General features: G+C 42.9%; 1 protein-coding gene across 1 annotated transcript in view; it reads left to right on the top strand.

Annotated features, from left to right (window-relative positions):
* LOC124035667 (leucine-rich repeat-containing protein 4C-like) overlaps positions 1-7,923 on the top strand; it is a 100,531-nt gene extending 92,608 nt beyond the window's left edge. The window contains 2 exon segments of the mRNA XM_046349241.1: positions 2,990-4,830; positions 4,832-7,923. Coding sequence (XP_046205197.1) covers positions 3,046-4,830; positions 4,832-4,984 — 1,938 coding nt within the window. The 5' untranslated portion in view covers positions 2,990-3,045 and the 3' untranslated portion in view covers positions 4,985-7,923.
* Positions 7,924-20,315: the final 12,392 nt, after the last annotated feature.

Here is a 20,315-nt window from a genome sequence, read left to right as displayed (position 1 = left end):
AACATTTGCTCTTATAGCCAGCCTAATGCTGTGTGAACATTGCTGTGCTTATAATGTGAAGAAAGAGCCTAATAGTTGATCAACACTCGAAGCTAAATGTTTTCATCTGTTGCGTCAGGCTCAAAACAGGTGTTTTGATGATAGTGACTGTATTCATTTGGGATCTATCGCATGCCACAACTGTCCCAGACTATGTTTGGAATATGTGTTTCTCGCACAGAATAGAATAGGTCAACTGTTGTACTAGGGGGGATAGTAGATTGACATAGGCTAGTGCTTTTGCTGTTCATGTCACATATTTCTCTATTTGGTTAGGTCAGGGTGTGATTAGGGTGGGCATTCTAGTTTTTTTTTCTATGTTGGCCTGGTATGGTTCCCAATCAGAGGCAGCTGTCTATCATTGTCTCTGATTGGGGATCATATTTAGGCAGCCCTTTCCCACCTGTTGTTTGTGGGATCTTGTTTTTGTGTAGCTGCCTGTGAGCAACCCAGAACATCACATTTCTTTTTTCTTCTGTTTTGTTTGGTGAGTTTCCTATTTATTAAACATGTGGAATTCTACGCACGCTGCGCCTTGGTCCAATCATTCAAACAACAGTTCGTTAGGCCTACTCATCTTGTTGACTGATGAAAAGTAAATGTGGACATTTCTTCCAATATCTTCCTTATGCACCTCAGAGTTGGATAAGGACACAGATCACGAGACCGATAGCCATGCGAGTGAGAGGTGCTTCGACATGCAGCCGGGAGAAGGGTACTATCATTATTATATTCAGCCCAAGGGCACAATGGGCACTGGCCCCAAAAGGCATAGATTCTTTTAGGGGGCATTACGGCCACACAAAGTGGATGCAGCCGGGAAACTCAAGGCATTATCAAGTGCTTGTCAAATTGGAAATGAGAGACTGATGAAGTGTGTTCGGCCTTTGCAACAAACAAAGAGCTCATGCCTTTCATTGAACTTTTTTCAAATCATCATTAGAGTTGCATCATGCAGCCTTAGAATGTATAAACATTTAATCATATACACCAACATTTGTATCACAATTAAAGTTAAAGTTAAATTAAAAGGATCGGCGTTCCATCAACGGGACAGTTGTAAATCATACAGTGTGTTATGTCAAGATCATATATTTTAGAGAAACAACCAACTTCGGTACATATAAGTGTCTTATATTGGCTGAAAGCTTAAATTGTTGATAATATAACTGCACTGCCCATTTTAAAGTAGCTATTACTGTACAAAAATGCCATGCTATTGTTTTAGGAGAGCTCCTAACAACAAAACACTTTTTTCAACGTGATAGGTTTGATAAATTCACCTCTGAAGGTGAAATGAGTACTTACAACCTGAAATCATGCTCTGATTTATCATCCAAAGGGTCCCAAAGATAATATGAAGTGTCGTCCTGTTAGATAAAATAATTTTTCATATAACACACACAATTGATTTTGTATTTCCACATGTTTAATTTGCAAATAAAGGAATCTGTGAAAATCTCACCTTGAACGTTGTTTGAACGAGTCAAACCACGTTCATATCTATTCCTCAACGATCCTAGAAGGTAACATAACTTCACTATTTCATTAGGAGTGTAGTATATCTTATAGGACACCATATTTGGTCAGAGAGCGACGACTTCATGGCACGCCAAAGACGCGGGTGGCCATCACTCGAACGACTGTATCTTTGTCAAATAAGCAACTATCAGGGTCAAACAAAGCTATCTAGATAGCCAATGAGCTGGGATTTATGGGAGTAAACCATGTATATGTCATAAAATGTAGGTACTAACCTTGTACGACATCATGCCTTTTCATTTTGGACAAAAAATATTAGGATATTCAGAGTTATTAATTTATGAAAACGGGTTATTTTGCAAGCTGGTTATCTATCAGAAAAATGGAATATGAACACGAATGTGTTTTTCATGATTTGCCCAAATGTACATGGGGACTTCACACTAAAAGTCTTGAGGAGCAGTCATACTCCAAGTTATCCATCTGAAACTTTGCACATACACTGCTGCCCTCTTGTGGACACTATCGGAATTAAAACCAGAGTGATGGCTATAACAGTGACCTTTCTCTTGCATTTCAGATTGTGTTAAAAAAACACCGGTTGATTTTTTTCTTTATATTTTCTTCTACCAGATCTGTTGTGTTATATTCTCTACATTCAATTCATATTTCCACAAACTTCAAAGTGGTTCATTTCAAATGTTACCAAGAATATGCATTTCCTTGCTTCAGGGCCTGAGCTACAGGCAGTTAGATTTGGGTATGTCATTCAGGACAAATTTGAAAAAAAGGGGGTTTTAAGCATATAGGAATACCTGTATCTTTGTTAACTGCTCAACACGGAATAGCCACTTGTGTGCACTCCCTATAATCATTTTGGGAAAATATCCTTTCTATTTTATTCAACTATTTTCAATTCTATTCTTCATACTATAAAATAATTAAAATAATGCCATGGATCTCTAAGAATATCTTGTCAGCTAAATTAATTAGTGTAGCCCATAGCCATTGGCATAGCCAGATCATGGCCTACAGTAACATAAGGACAACTCAAAGTATGCTATTCTGTTCTTCTAAAATAGACTACATATCATGTTTCGTTTTTTAAATGTAGATGTTCCAAAGGTCTGCATCAGTGACTTGTAGGCAAAATGTGGAAACCAGAAGAAGCTAAATGTGTTTATGTTAATTAACGGTCAATTACCGTGAGACCGGCAGTTATTTGCTTGACAATCACCGGCTGACTAAATGTAATGACCGCCACATCCTTAATTATGCACGGTTTATCCTTTCAATGTTTCATTTCAGAAGAACTGCATTAAAAGACTCAGAGCTCATGTACACATGTTATAATTATATATTGTAAACACATTATAATCACATCATATTGCAATACATGATGGAGTTGCATTTACATTCCTCCCTTTTAACCTACACCTCCCCTTTCTCTCTTCTTCTCTCATTTCAGCTCTCCCCAACCCCGCCTCTTCCCAAAGAGTGGATGATCCAGCCAATGAATTATGAATGTTGAACAAAATGACCTCTTCTTGGCAGCAGCAGACGATGAGAGGTCCTAGGTGGAACCGGGTCCTGTCCGACCCTTTGTTCGTGCTACTTCTGGCCCTCCAGCTCCTGGCGGTGGCGGGCCTGGTGCGCGCGCAGACCTGCCCATCCGTCTGCTCCTGCAGCAACCAGTTCAGCAAGGTGATCTGCACCCGGCGGGGACTACGTGATGTCCCAGACGGCATCTCCACCAACACACGATATCTGAACCTTCAGGAGAACCTCATCCAGGTGATCAAGGTGGACAGCTTCAAGCACCTGCGGCACCTGGAGATCCTCCAGCTCAGCAAGAACCACATCCGCAACATTGAGATTGGGGCTTTCAACGGCCTGGCTAGTCTCAACACCCTGGAGCTGTTCGACAACCGCCTCACCACCATCCCCAATGGGGCCTTTGAGTACCTCTCCAAACTCAAGGAGCTGTGGCTGAGGAACAACCCAATCGAGAGCATTCCATCGTATGCGTTCAACAGGGTGCCCTCACTACGGAGGCTGGACTTAGGAGAACTGAAACGCCTCTCGTATATCTCAGAGGGAGCTTTTGAGGGACTCAGCAACCTGCGCTACTTGAACCTGGGCATGTGCAATCTCAAGGAGATTCCCAACCTCATACCCCTGGTCAAGCTGGACGAGCTAGAGATGTCAGGGAACCAGCTGACGGTCATCAGACCCGGCTCCTTCAAAGGGCTGATCCACCTGCAGAAGCTGTGGATGATGCACGCCCAGATCCAGACCATTGAGAGGAACTCCTTTGATGACCTGCAGTCGCTTGTGGAGCTCAACCTGGCCCACAACAACCTCACTCTACTGCCCCATGATCTCTTCACCCCCCTGCACCACCTGGAGAGAGTCCACCTCCACCACAACCCCTGGAACTGCAACTGTGACATACTGTGGCTCAGCTGGTGGCTCAAAGAGATGGTGCCGGCCAACACCAGCTGCTGCGCCCGCTGCAGTTCCCCAGCAAGCCACAAGGGGCGCTACATCGGTGAGCTGGATCAGAACTATTTCCATTGTTATGCACCGGTTATCGTAGAGCCTCCGGCTGACTTGAACGTGACAGAGGGCATGGCAGCGGAGCTGAAGTGCAGGGCCAGTTCTCTGACCTCAGTCAGTTGGATTACACCCAACGGCTCCATTATGACCCACGGTGCATACAAGATCCGCATTTCCGTGCTAAACGATGGCACTCTCAACTTCACCAACGTCACCATGCAGGACACGGGCACCTACACCTGCATGGTGAGCAACTCAGCCGGCAATACCACAGCATCTGCCACGCTCAACGTGTCATCCACAGAGAACGTCCTCAGCTACTTTACCACAGTGACAGTGGAGACCATAGAGCCAGTGCATGACGAGGGGCGCACCACAGTTGGGCATAATGTGGGCCCTACCCCCTCTGCCGGCTCCTGGGAGACAGTCTCATCCACCTCTACCACCACCACCACGGCCCGGACACCCCTCTCCACCCGGGTCACAGAGAAGACCTTTACCATCCCCGTCACAGACCTAAACGGTGGCTCAATGACCGGCCTGGACGAGGTGATGAAGACCACCAAGATCATCATAGGCTGCTTTGTGGCCATCACCCTCATGGCCGCTGTCATGCTCATCATCTTCTACAAGATGAGAAAGCAGCACCACCAGCAGAATCACCATGCACCCCAGCGCACCATCGAGATCATCAACGTGGACGAGGACTGTGTGACGGGCGGGCCGGCCATGGAGGGCCACCTGACTCTTCCCCCCGCTCGAGCATGAGCACCTCAACCATTACAACACCTATAAGACTGCGTACAACCACGTCTCCACCATCAACTCCATACACAGCTCGGCGCACGAACCTTTGTTAATCCGGGCCAGCTCGAAAGACAATGTACAAGAGACCCAGATCTAAAACTTTTTTCATAATGAGACGAACTGATAAAATTACTAATAGGGACATTAGTTATGAGGACTATGAATGGGAAGTGGAGGACTTGACTCACTGTGTGTCCAGGGTATCAGTGGTTGATGTTTATTCAATGACATTGGGAAGGAACTAGGGTATGTCTAATGTTTCAAAAAGTGTCTTTACAAAACAGAAGTTATTTATTTAAGAAAAAATATATTGTGGTTAATCAAGAAAAAAACTGTATTCTGCAATTATTTTTTCAGTACTTATTTCATCAGATGTTTTGTTTTTCTTCATTTGAGGGTGGTTGGTTTACTAATATGCTTACAAACTCTATGTGAATCTAATGCTAACCATAAGTGTGTATGTGATGGCAAGTTGGCAATCACTTTTTACCCCACACACTTTGAGAATATCTAGATAACCGCAGAGATTACCTCCTGCCACAAATTAATTGATGAAATCTTTTGTGACCATCTGTTAATTTAGATGGATTAAAAGCTTGGTTGTTATCTGAGGGTGAACGCTGGGACTGTCAGCGATGAAATCTGATAATAACACAATATTTCATTAAATATTCCACTCAAATGCATTAGACACAGATGTACACTTGGCTCTGCCATCGATAGATTGGGGACGTTAAACGAGGGAAGTGTGTTCCAAACTAACCCAGGGCCAACTGTTAGCAACAAGCGATTCATAGTTGTTTCACTGTGTTTATTTTGCCAGAAAATCACACGTTTCACACAGTGTTTTTGTCTCATTTACAAGTTGTGTATTTATACTATTTGTGATTCCTTCTTTATTCTATTTGCTCTAATCCATCATAACTTTGTGAGTCACACAAAGATGCTTTAAGATCACTTTGGCAAATGTAGTCAGGCATATGAGAGCTCCCTGAATGTCACACCCCTTGTTTCCATCTGACACCATCTGTTATAATGGTGTGCCATTTCATCACAGATATGGGCGCATTTGCAGAATATTGCTGTATCATATGTGGTTCCTGAGAAATTAAGCACTTCTCCAGGTGTTGAAAGATCTAATAATTTGTCCAAAAGAAGATACCTAGAACTCCCCCAATAATTCTGATGAGACTCCTGTATGAACTCTCTGTGACCTCTGACCCCTGACTTCAAGGAGCTGACTGGTGAGTGGGAGAGGGGGTTTAGGACCCCGAACACAGCTGTTTCTTCCAGCACATTGCCTGTCGTCTGTAGTCTGTTCCCACATTGGGCACGGCAGCCTCAGATTCACACCGGGATCCTGCCAAGTGCAGGATGAAGCCCAGAGGACAGAGTGCCAGGGCTTTTGCAGAGAGAGGATTTAGGTATGAAGCGTGTGACGTCGGGCATCAAGCAGATGTTCAGGTCACACCTGCATCCCTCTACCTCGGCCATGGCACCATTTCCATTTTAATTGATGTGCCTGCAGGGGCTTTGGGTGGACAGCTTTGCACAGGCACCCTGTTCCCTGGAAAACGGTCAATAGGCCCCACAGTGAAAGATGGTGCCATAAATACAGAGGCCAAACAAGTACCCTTCACATCCAAGGCTTAGCCACATGCCCCAGGTGTCTCTTTATAGATGAAGTGAACTGATATTTTTTACTCCCTTTTACTTTTGATCTCCACACCCTCCATAATGTCAAACATCTAAGAAAGAGTATGCAACAGTCCTTTTTCATTCGGTTCCAATCTGTTTCTGAGAAAATAAATGATTGTGTAGAACATTTACATTTTACAGAAGGTTGGGGGTAAATTCTTATCATTGTTTCCCATCCAGATGTCATCTAGTTCTTCTCTGGGAGAAAGCACTATTAATGATATGATGTCAAATACAGTAGTGGGCTGATTCATTCACCATAGAAATCATGACCTTGTGCGGAAAGGCATGAGCTAACAGAGTTCCCATTGGCTAGATGCTTTACTCATTACTCATAGTCAAATGGAAATATTTCTATGGATAGTGTTAATGGAAATACACCTCAACTATGTTACAATATTTTTACAGTGACGTAATAGCATGTCATCCCCTTTGCACTTGACCAGTGTTTGGCATTTAACAATAGGGTATAGAGGTTGTTGCAGATGATAATGCGAAGTTGTGTCATCCCAGTTTTTTTTCCACTTAAACCCAGACAGTAGGGGATGCAGAACCAGAGAATAGATAAATGATGCAATAAGTATAAAAGTCACTTCTACGGTATACTTTTGGCAGCATTTGCACAGGAAGACGTAATCCACAAAGATGAATGAATCTTATTTTAATGTCATGTGCAACTTAATGTAGTCATTAATAATTAAGTTAACTCCATCTCACATGAGCTTCTACAACCCAGTTTTAGTCAACATGAAACAAATATGTTCCTCAGTGTGACATCCCTGCCAATACAATAATTACTCATGGTGAAACATGTTTACATGAAGTTTAGCACAGTGGTAAACCATGTCTTTGTGTGTTTGGGGATCATGGTGTGGTCTGGATCCAAAAGTTTGAAATGAGAGTTTATCCATCTTCCCTTCTCTTTCCTTCATCATTTGGAGTCGTTTATGGTGGATCTATTGACATTTAGTCAATCCATCTCATTCTGTATGTACTGTATCTCAATGTTTCGGTTGGGTAGATGGGGCAAGATGTTTTTCTTTCCACGTCATTTTTATTTTTCTCTGAAAGGGAATGCTGTTCTAGTGGTAGATTTATATCAAGATACATTTTGAAATAAAATAAAACAAAAAAAACATTTGTAAATTTTAATTTGACATGTGCCAACAAACTGTTCAACAAGTGAAAAAGAGAAACATGCTGTAAAAGAATAAGAAATTGATTATCATGTAAGTATACTTTCATGACCTTTTAAAAAAGATTAAGATTGATTATAGAAACCAGAGTTTGTAGTTCATACACAAAAATAAGGTTACAAATAAACTATTGTTGTTTTTCTGTACGGTCTGGTTCTTATTTACAACCTTTTTCTCTCTGTAGTTAGAGCCACAAAACAACACCACCCAGAAGTGTTTTCTGTGCAAGGAAGGTCATCCGTTGAGGTTGCGGTATAAGTAAGTGAATATGCCAGCTGTATATGAAGTGATAATAGCTTTTTCTCCTTCTATTCATTGCATACAGCATCACGGTCTCTGCATATAATTATGGAGATTGCCAGCAGGTTACAACAATGACTAATGTTCTTGTAAATGGTTGATTGTCTACAGTGGGAATGATTATCAAATTACCACTAGCACTCGTCCTTGTCAAGTTTCATATTAAAGACTTAGATATAGACCTGGAAAGTGTGAATGATGATGGTTATTACTTACTTTAATTGTTGTACAATCTGGTGAAGAACAGGAAACTGTAGCAGGGTCAAAAGGATACAAAGTGCTAAAAATATGCCTCGCTTCTCAAATGACTTGTCCTCTTACTAACTACTTACTAACTAGTAATGATAACTAACTCTGATTTAAGAACCACAACAGTAAACACATTGTCACCATCCCTGTAAAACCCCACACCATCAGCAGTTAGTGAAAAGCATGTGTTCTTACAGTACCCTCCCGGGAGGAGAGGTCTGGATTTACAACTGCGCTTGACTTTTTCACACCAAGGTTTATGAGATTTGGATTAAACTAATCATAAAATCTGATTGTAATTACAGATAATCTAGGCAAGTCTATTGTTAGCACACTTTACATAACTGAGGATTCAGACGCTTGAGGGGAGGAGAAGAAGCATTAGCAATGAAATTCAATTGAAATATAAATGTTCTGCAACTTGGATGAATTTGTCTTTTGTGTGTTTGTTTGTGCAATAACAGGGTGTTGATACAAGCCACAGTCATTATAACCCAGTTGCCTCCTCAAAATCAAATCAAATCAAATCCCAGTTGCTTCCTCAGTGAAAACATATTTTGAAGTTCGTAATAGGCACCTGTAAATTATTTGAAATGGGATGTCTGGCTTCGTTTGCAGAATCAAGTAAAATTACATTTACCTGAAATAATGTGCTCTTGTATCCATTGTAGCCACATTTTTCCCAAAACGTATCTATGTATGTTTTTTTATATATTTTATTTCATCTTCATCTAACCAGGTAGGCCAGTTGAGAACAAGTTCTCATTTTCAACTGCGACCTGCCAAAGATAAAGCAAAGCAGTGCGACAAAAACAACAACACAGAGTTAGACATAAACAAACGTACAGTCAATAACACAAAAGAAAAATCTATGTATCTGATAGACTCAAAGTTCTCTGGTGTGTAAAATAACATCAAACTTTAGAGGACTTTAGATGCATGTTTATTAGACCAGCCTGTGACAGGATCGTGTCATTTTCTGCCTGGATTACATTTTGCAGGCGTTATTGAATGAGGGATTCAGAAGCCTGAGTATAGGACCTGTGCATCAGTTAACACAGTGTGTGCTACTGTCTGATCCTGCAAGAAATGCTACAGCTGCTTTACAACACAGCAGGCAAATGTGTAGTTAGCAATGTCTAAATGTAGTGTACCTGTTTTACTCTTACTGTTTGAGCACTAAAAACATCATGACAGTCTACAGTCGGGTTTGATTTGTTTTTGATGAGAATACATTTTATCTCAGCCTCGTGGAAAAATGTGTGGAATAGCATTAGATTAGCTATACAACTTTAGCTATACAATTAGCTTTTTTTTTTAAAACATTTTTTTCTCTTTGCCACACGGTGTGTGTGTTTGAAGGACAGGTTGGGGGTGGCGGGCTGCTTTGGTTCCAGCAGGTGTTTAGGCAAGAGAGTGGGCAGTGCTGAATATTTTTTTAGCTCTAGCAGGCTTGACTGCCAATGCGTAGGACTGATCCAGCATTACTCCTGATTTTAGAATGGGGACAAAACGATGCACCATGGTTTAAGCAGTGTGGTGCACATAACTGGTATTGTTGTTGATACCTCTGTTTCTATCTCTTTCAATGAATGCTATTTCAATTTCTAAAATCATTTATTTCAACCGCAATTCATTACACTACATTTTGCAAATGTTTTCTTTCTACTCAGAGAGATGTGCAAGGTGCACATACAAAAAGCTGAGGCCCCTGCTGTTCCTTGAAGGAACAATGCATTACGATGCCAAGCACTTTTCCCTTTGATCAAGGTCGAGGATGTGCCATGGTTAGTATTCATAACATCAGTCTATTCAAAACACAGCCCTGGGCCCACTGTTCCACCTGCTTCTCCTTAATACACCATTAAACTCCTCATTTCTCTCCTTAGCCTTCGCTTCAGGCAGCCTGGGTAAATTAACGGCTGATCAATGCTAGGGCCTAGTGTGCCACTCTCATGTTCCTCTTAGCTGTGCCCTGTCTCTTTGGTACCACTCTTAGAGATGTTTTATCTATCTATGTGCAGCTTTGTTGTTGTGTACGTACCTCTTAGAGCCTCTTACATTCTCCTTTTTTTAGGAAAATAAATGACTGATGTCAGTGAAACTATATTGGTCTTCCAGTCCATTTCAGAGCACCCTTCAGAATGGATCTCTGGTTTGCATTGGTGTGGATGCTTTGTCACTCACTTTTCATTTCATATGCTGGTGATTGGTATCATAATTACATCACAACATCAATCTCCCCGTCCTTCAGAGGGCTTATTAATTCGCTTTGTCATTTATGTTTATCAATTAATCAATCAGCCAATTAACCACAATGAACTAGTCCTGCCTACAGGCTCCACACACACACACACACACACACACACACACACACACACACACACACACACACACACACACACACACACACACACACACACACACACACACACACACACACACACACAAAAAAAAAAAAATCAAGAACTCTAAAAAAAATCAAGAACTCTACTCTTTCTGGGATATATATACAGTGTTTTTTAATCGCTTTGGTGCAATTTTCACAAGTATTTGGTAAAATTTCACAACTGTACAAATCTCAAAACAATCATCTAAACTTTAAGCATATTTTAAATTGACTGTGCAGCACACAACATCACACAGTAACCTTTTCACCAAACCTAATCAGTGTTTCATCTAGAAATAACTTTTATATAAAGTAATTGCCTTTCACAATGCAATGCTCACAATATTTTTCTCTGCTCATTTGTTTGAATACATTTGACTCTAACTAATCCAACTGCACTTAATGGTTAATCACTTAACCATTTGATAAACTTATAGATTTTAAACGGGCTTGTTTACTTAATATGGATTTTGAGAACTACAGAAATAAACGTGTGTTTATGAATGACATGTATGATACATGATAACCATACATAATGACTACTCAATGTTGGTCCCTCTCCTTGTTCGGGCGGCGTTCGGCGGTCGACGTCATCGGTTTTCTAGCCGCCAACGATCCACTTTTCATTTTCTATTTGTTTTGTCTTCATTGTACACACCTGGTTTCCATTCCCATAATTATGTTCCTTATTTAACCCTCTGGTTAAATATGGTTTTGTGCGTGTTTGTTCTGTGTTAAACTGTTGTTACATTTTTGTGAACTGGATTGTTTTCATTGAGTGGAAATTATTTTGTTGTCCTATCAGGGGTCCTATCAAAGAGGTCAAAAAGGTTGGCATGGGCCCCTTCAAAGAGGTGGACATCAGAGAGGGAGAGGCAGACAACTGTTGTGTCTAATGAAGTCCATACCATCGTCCTTTGACCATGTGGTAAACAGAGGCCTTACCATAGCAGAGGCTGCCAGATTAGTTCACCCCAATCTGAAAAGATCAACTGTCAATTTGATTATAAGAACATTTCGCCAAGAAAAATGCTTTACCATTACTTTTAAAGTAAATTACTTCTTGTAATACATTTAAATTCACAAAACATGTTGCATTATTCTTACAATATGATCTATTGACAGTATACAGTATACATTTTATTTAAGCTTTATTTAACTAGGCAAGTCAGTTAAAAACTAATTCTTATTTACAATGACGGCCTACCCCGGCTTCCCCTAACCCAGACGACACTGAGCCAATTGGGCACCGCCCTAAGGGACAGCTGATCACAGTCGGTTGTGATACAGCCTGGGATCAAACCAGGGTCTGCAGTCACGCTTCTAGCACTGAGATGCAGTGCCTTAGACTGTTGCGCCACTCTGGAGTGCTATGCTCAGAACGGCTAGATGGCCCCATGGTGGGGACCGTGGCCGTGTGTTTGACCAACCAGGAATGACATATGGCTGTCTGAAATAAAGCAGACCATTTAGGAGAACAATGACACTTTTGCCAATGTGGCAACCATCAGCCTACCAACAATTGCCCACCTTTTGAAGAGGCACCAGGTATCTATGAAACACATTTACCTGGTGCCTTTTGAGAGAAACAACCCCTGAGTGAAACAACTGAGGGCCGAGTATGTTCAGGTACAGCACTATATACTGTATTACTATTTGATGCACATGCTACTTTACAATATCATCTTAGAATTATACTGCAAAAATAACTATCTTTATTGATGAAGCAGGCTTCAACCTGGCCAAAACCGTGGGCGGAACCTCATCGGCGAACGGGCAACCATCCAAGTGCCTGGACAATGTGGGGGAAGCATCTCCATGTGCACAGTTTTCTCTGAAGATGGTGTGGTAGGTCGTAGGCCATTCCTTGGATCCTACAACACTGCACACCTCATTGTATTTCTCAATGGAATTGAGCAGGCCTGTCAAGGTGAAGGGGTCACCTACAGTGCATTGGGAAAGTGTTCAGACCTGTTGACATTTTCCACATTTTGTTACGTTACAGCCTTATTCTAAAATGTATTAAATAATTTTTTCTCTCTCATCAATCTACACACAATATCACAAAGGCAAAAATAATATTTTTTTATTTTTACTGAAATATATATTACATTCAGACCCTTCCTAAGTACTTTGTTGAAGCACCTTTGGCAGTAATTACAGCCTCCTGTGCTTTTGGGTATGACGCTGCAAGCTTGGCACACCTGTGTTTGGGGAGTGTCTCCCATTCTTCTCTGCAGATCCTCTCAAGCTCTGTCAGGTTGGACAGGGTGCGTTGCTGCACAGCTATTTTCAGGTCTATACAGAGATGTTCAATCGGGTCCAAGTTAATGACTCTGGCTGGGCTGCTCAAGGACATTCAGAAAATTGTTGCAAAACAACTCCTGCATTGTCTTGGCTGTGTGCTTATGGTCGTTGTGCTGTTGGAAGATGAACCTTCGCCCCAGTCTAATGTCCTGAGTTCTCTGGAGCAGGTTTTCATCAAGGATCTCTCTGTACTTTGCTCCATTCATCTTTCCCTAAATCCTGACTAGTCTCCCAGTCTGCTGCTGAAAAACATCCCCACAGCATGATGCTGCCACCAACATTCTTCACAGTAGAGATGGTGCCAGGTTTCCTCCAGATGTGACGCTTGAAATTCAGTCCAAAGAGTTCAATCTTGGTTTCATCAGACCACTCTCATGTTTTGAGAGTCTTTAGGTGCATTTTGGCAAACTCCAAGCGGGCTGCAATGTGCCTTTTACTGAGGAGTGGCTTCCGTCTGGCGACTTTACCATAAAGGCCTGATTGGTGGAGTGCTGCAGAGATGGTTGTCTTTCTGGATGGTTCTCCCATCTCTACAGAGGAACTCTTGAGCTCTGTCAGAGTAACCATTGGCTCTTGGTCATCTCCATGACCAAGGCCCTTCTCCCCCGATTGCTCAGTTTGGCTGGGCGGCCAGCACTAGGAAGAGTCTTGGTGGTCCCACACTTCTTCTATTTAAGAATGATGAAGGCCACTGCGTTCTTGGGGACCTTCAATGCTGAATAAATGTTTTGGCACCCTTCCCCAGATCTGTGCCTCAACTCAATCATGTCTCTGCACTCTACGGACAATTCCTTCAAACTCATGGCTTGTTTTTTCTCTGATATGCTCTGTCAACAGTATGTAGAGAGGTGTGCCTTTCCGAATGCTCTGTATGTCATTGTGTGGGCAGTCCATAAGCGCAGACGAAGGATATCAAGGATCTGGAATGATTCTGTATGGAGGAATGGTCTAAGATCCCTTCCAATGTGTTCACCAACTCATTCAACTATTTAGAAAAAGGTACTGAAATGTATTGAAAATAGGGATGTCAATCATTTTGTTCCCTACCTTTTTGAGGAACAAAAAAAATAACTTGTTAAACAAAATCTCTTTCTCTGAGCTATTTAGTTAGTATAAAATAATATAATTGTAACGTTGTGAATGAAGAGAGTCAGACCGAAATGCAGCGTGTAGGTTACTCATGACTTTAATTAAATATATCGCGGTACATGAAATAACTGAATAAATACAAAAACAACAAACGGAACGTGAAACCTATTACAGCCTATCTGGTGAACACTACACAGAGACAGGAACAAACACTCACAAATTACAACGCGAAAGTCAGGCTGTCTAAATACAGTTCTCAATCAGAGACAACGACAAGCACCTGACTCTGATTGAGAATCGCCCCAGGCAGCCAAGCTTAACTAGACACACCCCTAATCATACACAATCCCAATTACTACAAACCCCAATACGAAACACAACATATAAACCCATGTCACACCCTGGCTTACCCAAACATATACCAAAAACACAAAATATAATGACCAAGGCGTGACAGAACCCACCCCCCCCCCCCTAAGGTGCGGACTCCGGGACGCACCTCAAGAGCATAGGGAGGGTCCGGGTGGGCGTCTGTCCATGGTGGCGGTTCTGGCTCGGGACGTGGACCCCACTCCATAAATGTCCTATTTCCTCCCCTTCGCGTCCTGGGATAATCCACCTTCTCCGCCGACCATGGCCTAATAGTCCTCACCCTGATCCCCACATAACTGAGGAGCAGCTCAGGACAGAGGGGCAGCTCGGGACAGAGGGGCATCTCGGGACAGAGGGGCATCTCAGGACAGAGGGGCATCTCAGGACAGAGGGGCATCTCAGGACAGAGGGGCATCTCAGGACAGAGGGGCATCTCGGGACAGAGGGGCAGCCCGGGACAGAGGGGCAGCCCGGGACTGAGGGGCAGCTCGGGACAGAAGCAGCCTGGTACTGAGGGGAAGCCCGGTACTGAGGGGAAGCCCGGTACTGAGTGGAAGCCCAGTACTGAGAGGAAGCCCAGTACTGAGAGGAAGCCCAGTACTGAGAGGAAGCCCAGTACTGAGAGGAAGCTCAGTACTGAGAGGAAGCTCAGGCAGGTAGTAGGCTCCGGTAAATCCTGGCTGGCTGGTGGAACTGGATGATTCAGGTTGTCTGGCCGATCTAGAAGATCTTGGCAGACTGGCACTTCTGGCGGATCTTGGCAGACTGGCACTTCTGGCGGATCCTGGCAGACTGGCGACGCTGGGCCGACTGGCATCACTGGGCAGACTGGCGGCGCTGGGCAGACTGGCGGCGCTGGGCAGACTGGGAGCACTGGCGGCGCTGGGCAGACTGGGAGCACTGGCGGAGCTGTGCAGACTGGGAGCACTGGCGGAGCTAGGCAGACTGGGAGCACTGGCGGAGCTGGGCAGACTGGGAGCACTGGCCGCGCTGGGCAGACTGGGAGCACTGGCCGCGCTGGGCAGACTGGGAGCACTGGCCGCGCTGGGCAGACTGGGAGCAATGGCGGCGCTAGGCACACTGGAGACTCCGGCAGCGCAGGAGAGGAGAAAGGCTCTGGCTGTGCTAAACAAGCGGGAGACTCCGGCAGCGCAGGAGAGGAGAAAAGCTCTGACTGCGCTAAACAGGTGGGAGACTCCAACAGCGCAGGAGAGGAGAAAAGCGCTGGCTGCGCTGAACAGGCGAGGCGCACTGGAGGCCTGGTGCGTGGTGCTGCAACTGGCGCGAGGCCACGCACAGGAAGCCTGGTGCGACGAGCTGCTACCGGAGGACTGGTGTGTAGAGGTGGTTCTGGATAGACCGGACCGTGCAGGCGCACTGGAGCTCTTGAGCACCGAGCCTGCCTAAGCTTACCTGGCTCGATGCCCACTCTAGCCCGGCCAATAGGAAGGGCTGGTATGTGCCGCAGCTGGCTCTGCCCCCGCACTGGAAACACCGTGCACTCCATAGCATAACACGGTGCCTGGCGGGCTCTCTAGCCCAACGGTGAGCACAGGGAGTATGCGCAGGTCTCCTACCTGGCATAACTATTCTCCCTTCTAGCCACCCCCCAATAATTTTTTGGGGCTGTTTTTCCGGCTTCCAACCGCGTCGCCGTGCTGCCTCCTCATACCTGCGCCTCTCCTCTTTAGCTGCTACTATTTCCTCCTTGGGATGGCGATATTCTCCCGGCTGCGCCCAGGGTCCTTTTCCGTCTAATTCCTCATCCCATGTCCAAATCTCCAAATGGTGCAGCCTCTCCCACTGCAACTGCTCTTCACGATTAACAGAGAGAGTAGGCTCAGGTCTGACTCCTGACTCAACCACTCTCTCTCTGCGCTTTCCCCCGTTACTTTCGGTTTTCGCTCTGCATCGCTGTGCTTTCCTTTTCGACTCCATACGTCTATAGCCCTCTTCGCATTGCTGTAGGGAATCCCAGGCGGGCTCCTGCACTCGCTCTGGGTCGGCCGCCCACCTGTCGATTTCTTCCCACGTAGTATACTCCATGCTTCTGCTGTCCATAACGTCCTCCTTTAGATCCTGCCAGTTTACACACTGCTCGGTCTGTGAGTGGTGGGTGTTTCTGTAACGTCGTTCATCTGTTGAATGAAGAGAGTCAGACCGAAATGCAGCGTGTAGGTTACTCATGACTTTAATTAAATATATCGCGGTACATGAAATAACTGAATAAATACAAAAACAACAAACGGAACGTGAAACCTATTACAGCCTATCTGGTGAACACTACACAGAGACAGGAACAAACACCCACAAATTACAACGCGAAAGTCAGGCTGTCTAAATACGGTTCTCAATCAGAGACAAAGACAAGCACCTGACTTCAAACCCCAATACTACAAACCCCAATACGAAACACAACATATAAACCCATGTCACACCCTTGCTTACCCAAACATATACCAAAAACACAAAATATAATGACCAAGGCGTGACAATAATTGCCCAATTTTTTGCAAACAATAAGAATTATTTATTTCATAGTCATTTTTGCTAATCTTTATCAAGGGTGTAAATAATTCCATACCTCACTGTATATCCCAGAACAACTTGTTTACAGGTCATGATTTTATATTTTCTATCAAATATCTTGGATTTGACAAAACTGCAAAATATGAATAATATGGTCTTGGCAACTTGTGTCTGTTGTTGCTACTGCTGTCCATCAATGAGTTGGATGTGGTCTTTCCCTGTACATTACTGATAAAGGGCATGCCCTGAAAACCACTCTGTTTATTAAGGGGCTGAAAATGCTCTTCCTCTCCCTCCCTCTCTCTCCCTCTCTCTCTCTCCACAGCCAACCTTTCTTCAGCTTAGTCCTACAGGGCCACGTTGTCTAAAAACCCCATTCCACTTCATCTGCTTTCCCAACATATGCTTTCCCAACAACTACCGACAATAATTGCCCTCAGCAAAATCCCATTAAATTGCATAGATCTGTGAAAAGAGGAAGCTAGCATAGCATTCTGGAAACTCTATATCTAGGATCCAATGGAGTAGAGGAATAGGTCTTTCTGTATCAGATGTATGATTCACTGCATATGTTTACCACTGGTGAATATGGAAAAGTTGCATGAAAATTATTACAGGGATTTTGTTGGATTTACAGAGGCGGAGGAGAGTCTGAGAGAAAGGAATGACTATGCGCTGTTGAAAATATACAAATGACACAGGTCACAAGACCCATTTGTTCTGTGAGATTAATGCCTTGTGCTCTGCAACACAATTTCTGTTGTGACTTTCGGGGGAGGAAGAGCTGAGCTACAAGCAAATGATATATGCATGTAATTGGTAGGCTAATAATATATGGTCCTCCAATTCATATTTCCATCAATGGTGTAGATAGGCTTATTATTGCATTACTCCTCCATAGGCCATTTGTTAGCTGTGTATGTGGACCACGGTGAGGATAAACATAATATACAGGAGGAGTCCTTGGGTGTACAGCTGGAGACATTGGATATAGAATAGAGAATGAGATCAAATAAGATGCATGCACATGAGTTACTTCAGGACAAGAAAGGGGTCTACTTCAGGGAAAGAACATAGTAAAGCTTCTGGGAGAGTCGTGAGTTATGCCAAACCCTTTCAGATCCTAAGAAGATTTACCCCCTAGGATAAATTTGATCACACATTGTAGAGTGCTTGACATTTAAAAGTAATTTCAGATTCTGCCGTTTCTACAGTGAACGTGATCTCTGCGAACGTGGGACCATTGCCTTTAAAAGCAGTATTGTTGACAGTGCTCTACAAAAATTAAGTCGTAATGAATCCCAGTCACAATCTTGTCTGTCAATCAAAAATCCTCATTCTGACGTGTCATCTGTATGTGGAGCAGTCCAACTCTCTCATAGAGGAAATACAAACGTGTTCATTAATACTGAAGTTAATGTATGCCCGTCTGCAGATAGCTCCTGGGTATATTGTATCTAGCTCTCTCTATGACCTCTGAGTGCACATGCTAACTAGAGAGCCCTAGTTTGAGAGTAAAATAATTGCACCACTTTAAATTATGTTGCCCCTATTACTATGTAACTGCACAGTAATAACTGTAGTAACAACATAGTAGTTACATTGATAATACTATGTTAATGCAGTATAATAGGTTGTAGTGGTATTAGTTATTACACAATTGGAATAAGGTCTGTGTAATTACACATCCACTTGCTGGAGGTTATTCCACACATGTAATTGCTGATGTTTTTACAAATGTTGTTGTTCCACTATGTAACTAGTGTTTAGTAATTACATGTGTAATAACCTCCAGCAAGTGGATGCACATTAACATCTGCTAATCGGTGTAAACGACAAATGAACTTTGATTTTAATCACCTGAAAATTACCTGTGAAATACCATGTAAATAATTCAAACCAAAATGTGACCTTGATACCTGTAACTACACACTTTGAAATGAGGGAATTGAATTTGAAAGGATTCAATTAGAATCTTTGTCAAATCCATGAAAGAAAAGTCCAACTGAAAACTTTCCTCCTTCTCCTAATTGTGTCATGTTTAGCCTATTCTATCTACAAAGGTTGCTATATTGTAACTACATTAATAATTAAACATACTGTATCACTTCACTTTACATTAAGTTGCTTGCTCCTCTGTAGGTGCATGATAATTATAATAATAATGTATGTAACATTAGTTACAAATTGGAATAAAGAAAATGTGTAAAACATCAGTAATTACACATTCCTCGTTCCAACTGTGTAATGACTGATACCGCTGCAATCCTATTAGCATATAATTACCTAGCAATGCTATTCTATGAGGAGACAGACTGCCATACAAGCAAGATATCTACTTACCTAGGCTACACCTTTTGTAACAAAGTTTTCAAACTTTACCTTAAAATGGGCTACTTTGGAACACAAATATATACCCATCTTACTGAAATGTTATTCATGCTTTTTCTCTAGACAGTGCCATCTAACTGTCTACAAGAACACAATATGGCTATTTTGATTAATTGTCTATGTCAGCAAGTGAAATTTGAGCAAGTAATCCATATAAAGTTGTGGTGAAATTAAACTGGCAGAAAGTTGATGACATTGATAGATGTGCTCATTTTGCAAACCCAAAATATATCTCTTGTATCTCTGTTTCCCAATAACTGCTTCATCCTGTCAAAAATATTGATCTAATTTCAGACTAAGTTTGTCCCTTCACGGTAACTTATGCATTCTTCAGCACCATTCTGCTGAGCCTTACAGCCTAACATACATTGTATACTGTACAGTACATTAGGGGTGTTAAACTCATTCCACTGAGGTCTTAGTGTCTGCAGGTTTCTGTTTTTTACTTTAAATTAAGACCTAGACGACCAGGTAAGGGGGGTTGCTTATTGTTATGGTTAAGTGCCTTGTTTGATGGCACATTGACAGATTTTTCATCTAGTTGGCTATGGGATTTGAACCCAATGCTCTTAATCGCTAGACTACCTATACCTTTTGACATGCCTTCTTGCCCTGAGGCAAGTCATGTGCATGCATTGTTTCTGTATGCTTTTTTATGTGTTCCTATGAACTTGAGAGAAGTGCTCCTTTTATGTGCTGTCATGACGTTGTCCTGTGGGTTAGGTTTATGACCCCCCCTTAAAACCTCTTAGCGCCACCTGGGACGTCTGCGTCCCACCCAGCCATCAGGAAATGCAAATGCGCCACGCCAAATGCTAATAGCACTCGTTAAAACACAAACGTTCATTAAAACACACATGCAGGGTACTGAAATAAAGCTACACTCGTTGTGAATCCAGGCAACAAGT

Source organism: Oncorhynchus gorbuscha, linkage group LG01 (genome assembly GCF_021184085.1).
Source record: "Oncorhynchus gorbuscha isolate QuinsamMale2020 ecotype Even-year linkage group LG01, OgorEven_v1.0, whole genome shotgun sequence".
NCBI lineage: Eukaryota > Metazoa > Chordata > Actinopteri > Salmoniformes > Salmonidae > Oncorhynchus > Oncorhynchus gorbuscha.
The sequence above is the reverse complement of the archived record's forward strand: the minus strand, read 5'-3'. Positions and strand labels throughout refer to the sequence as shown.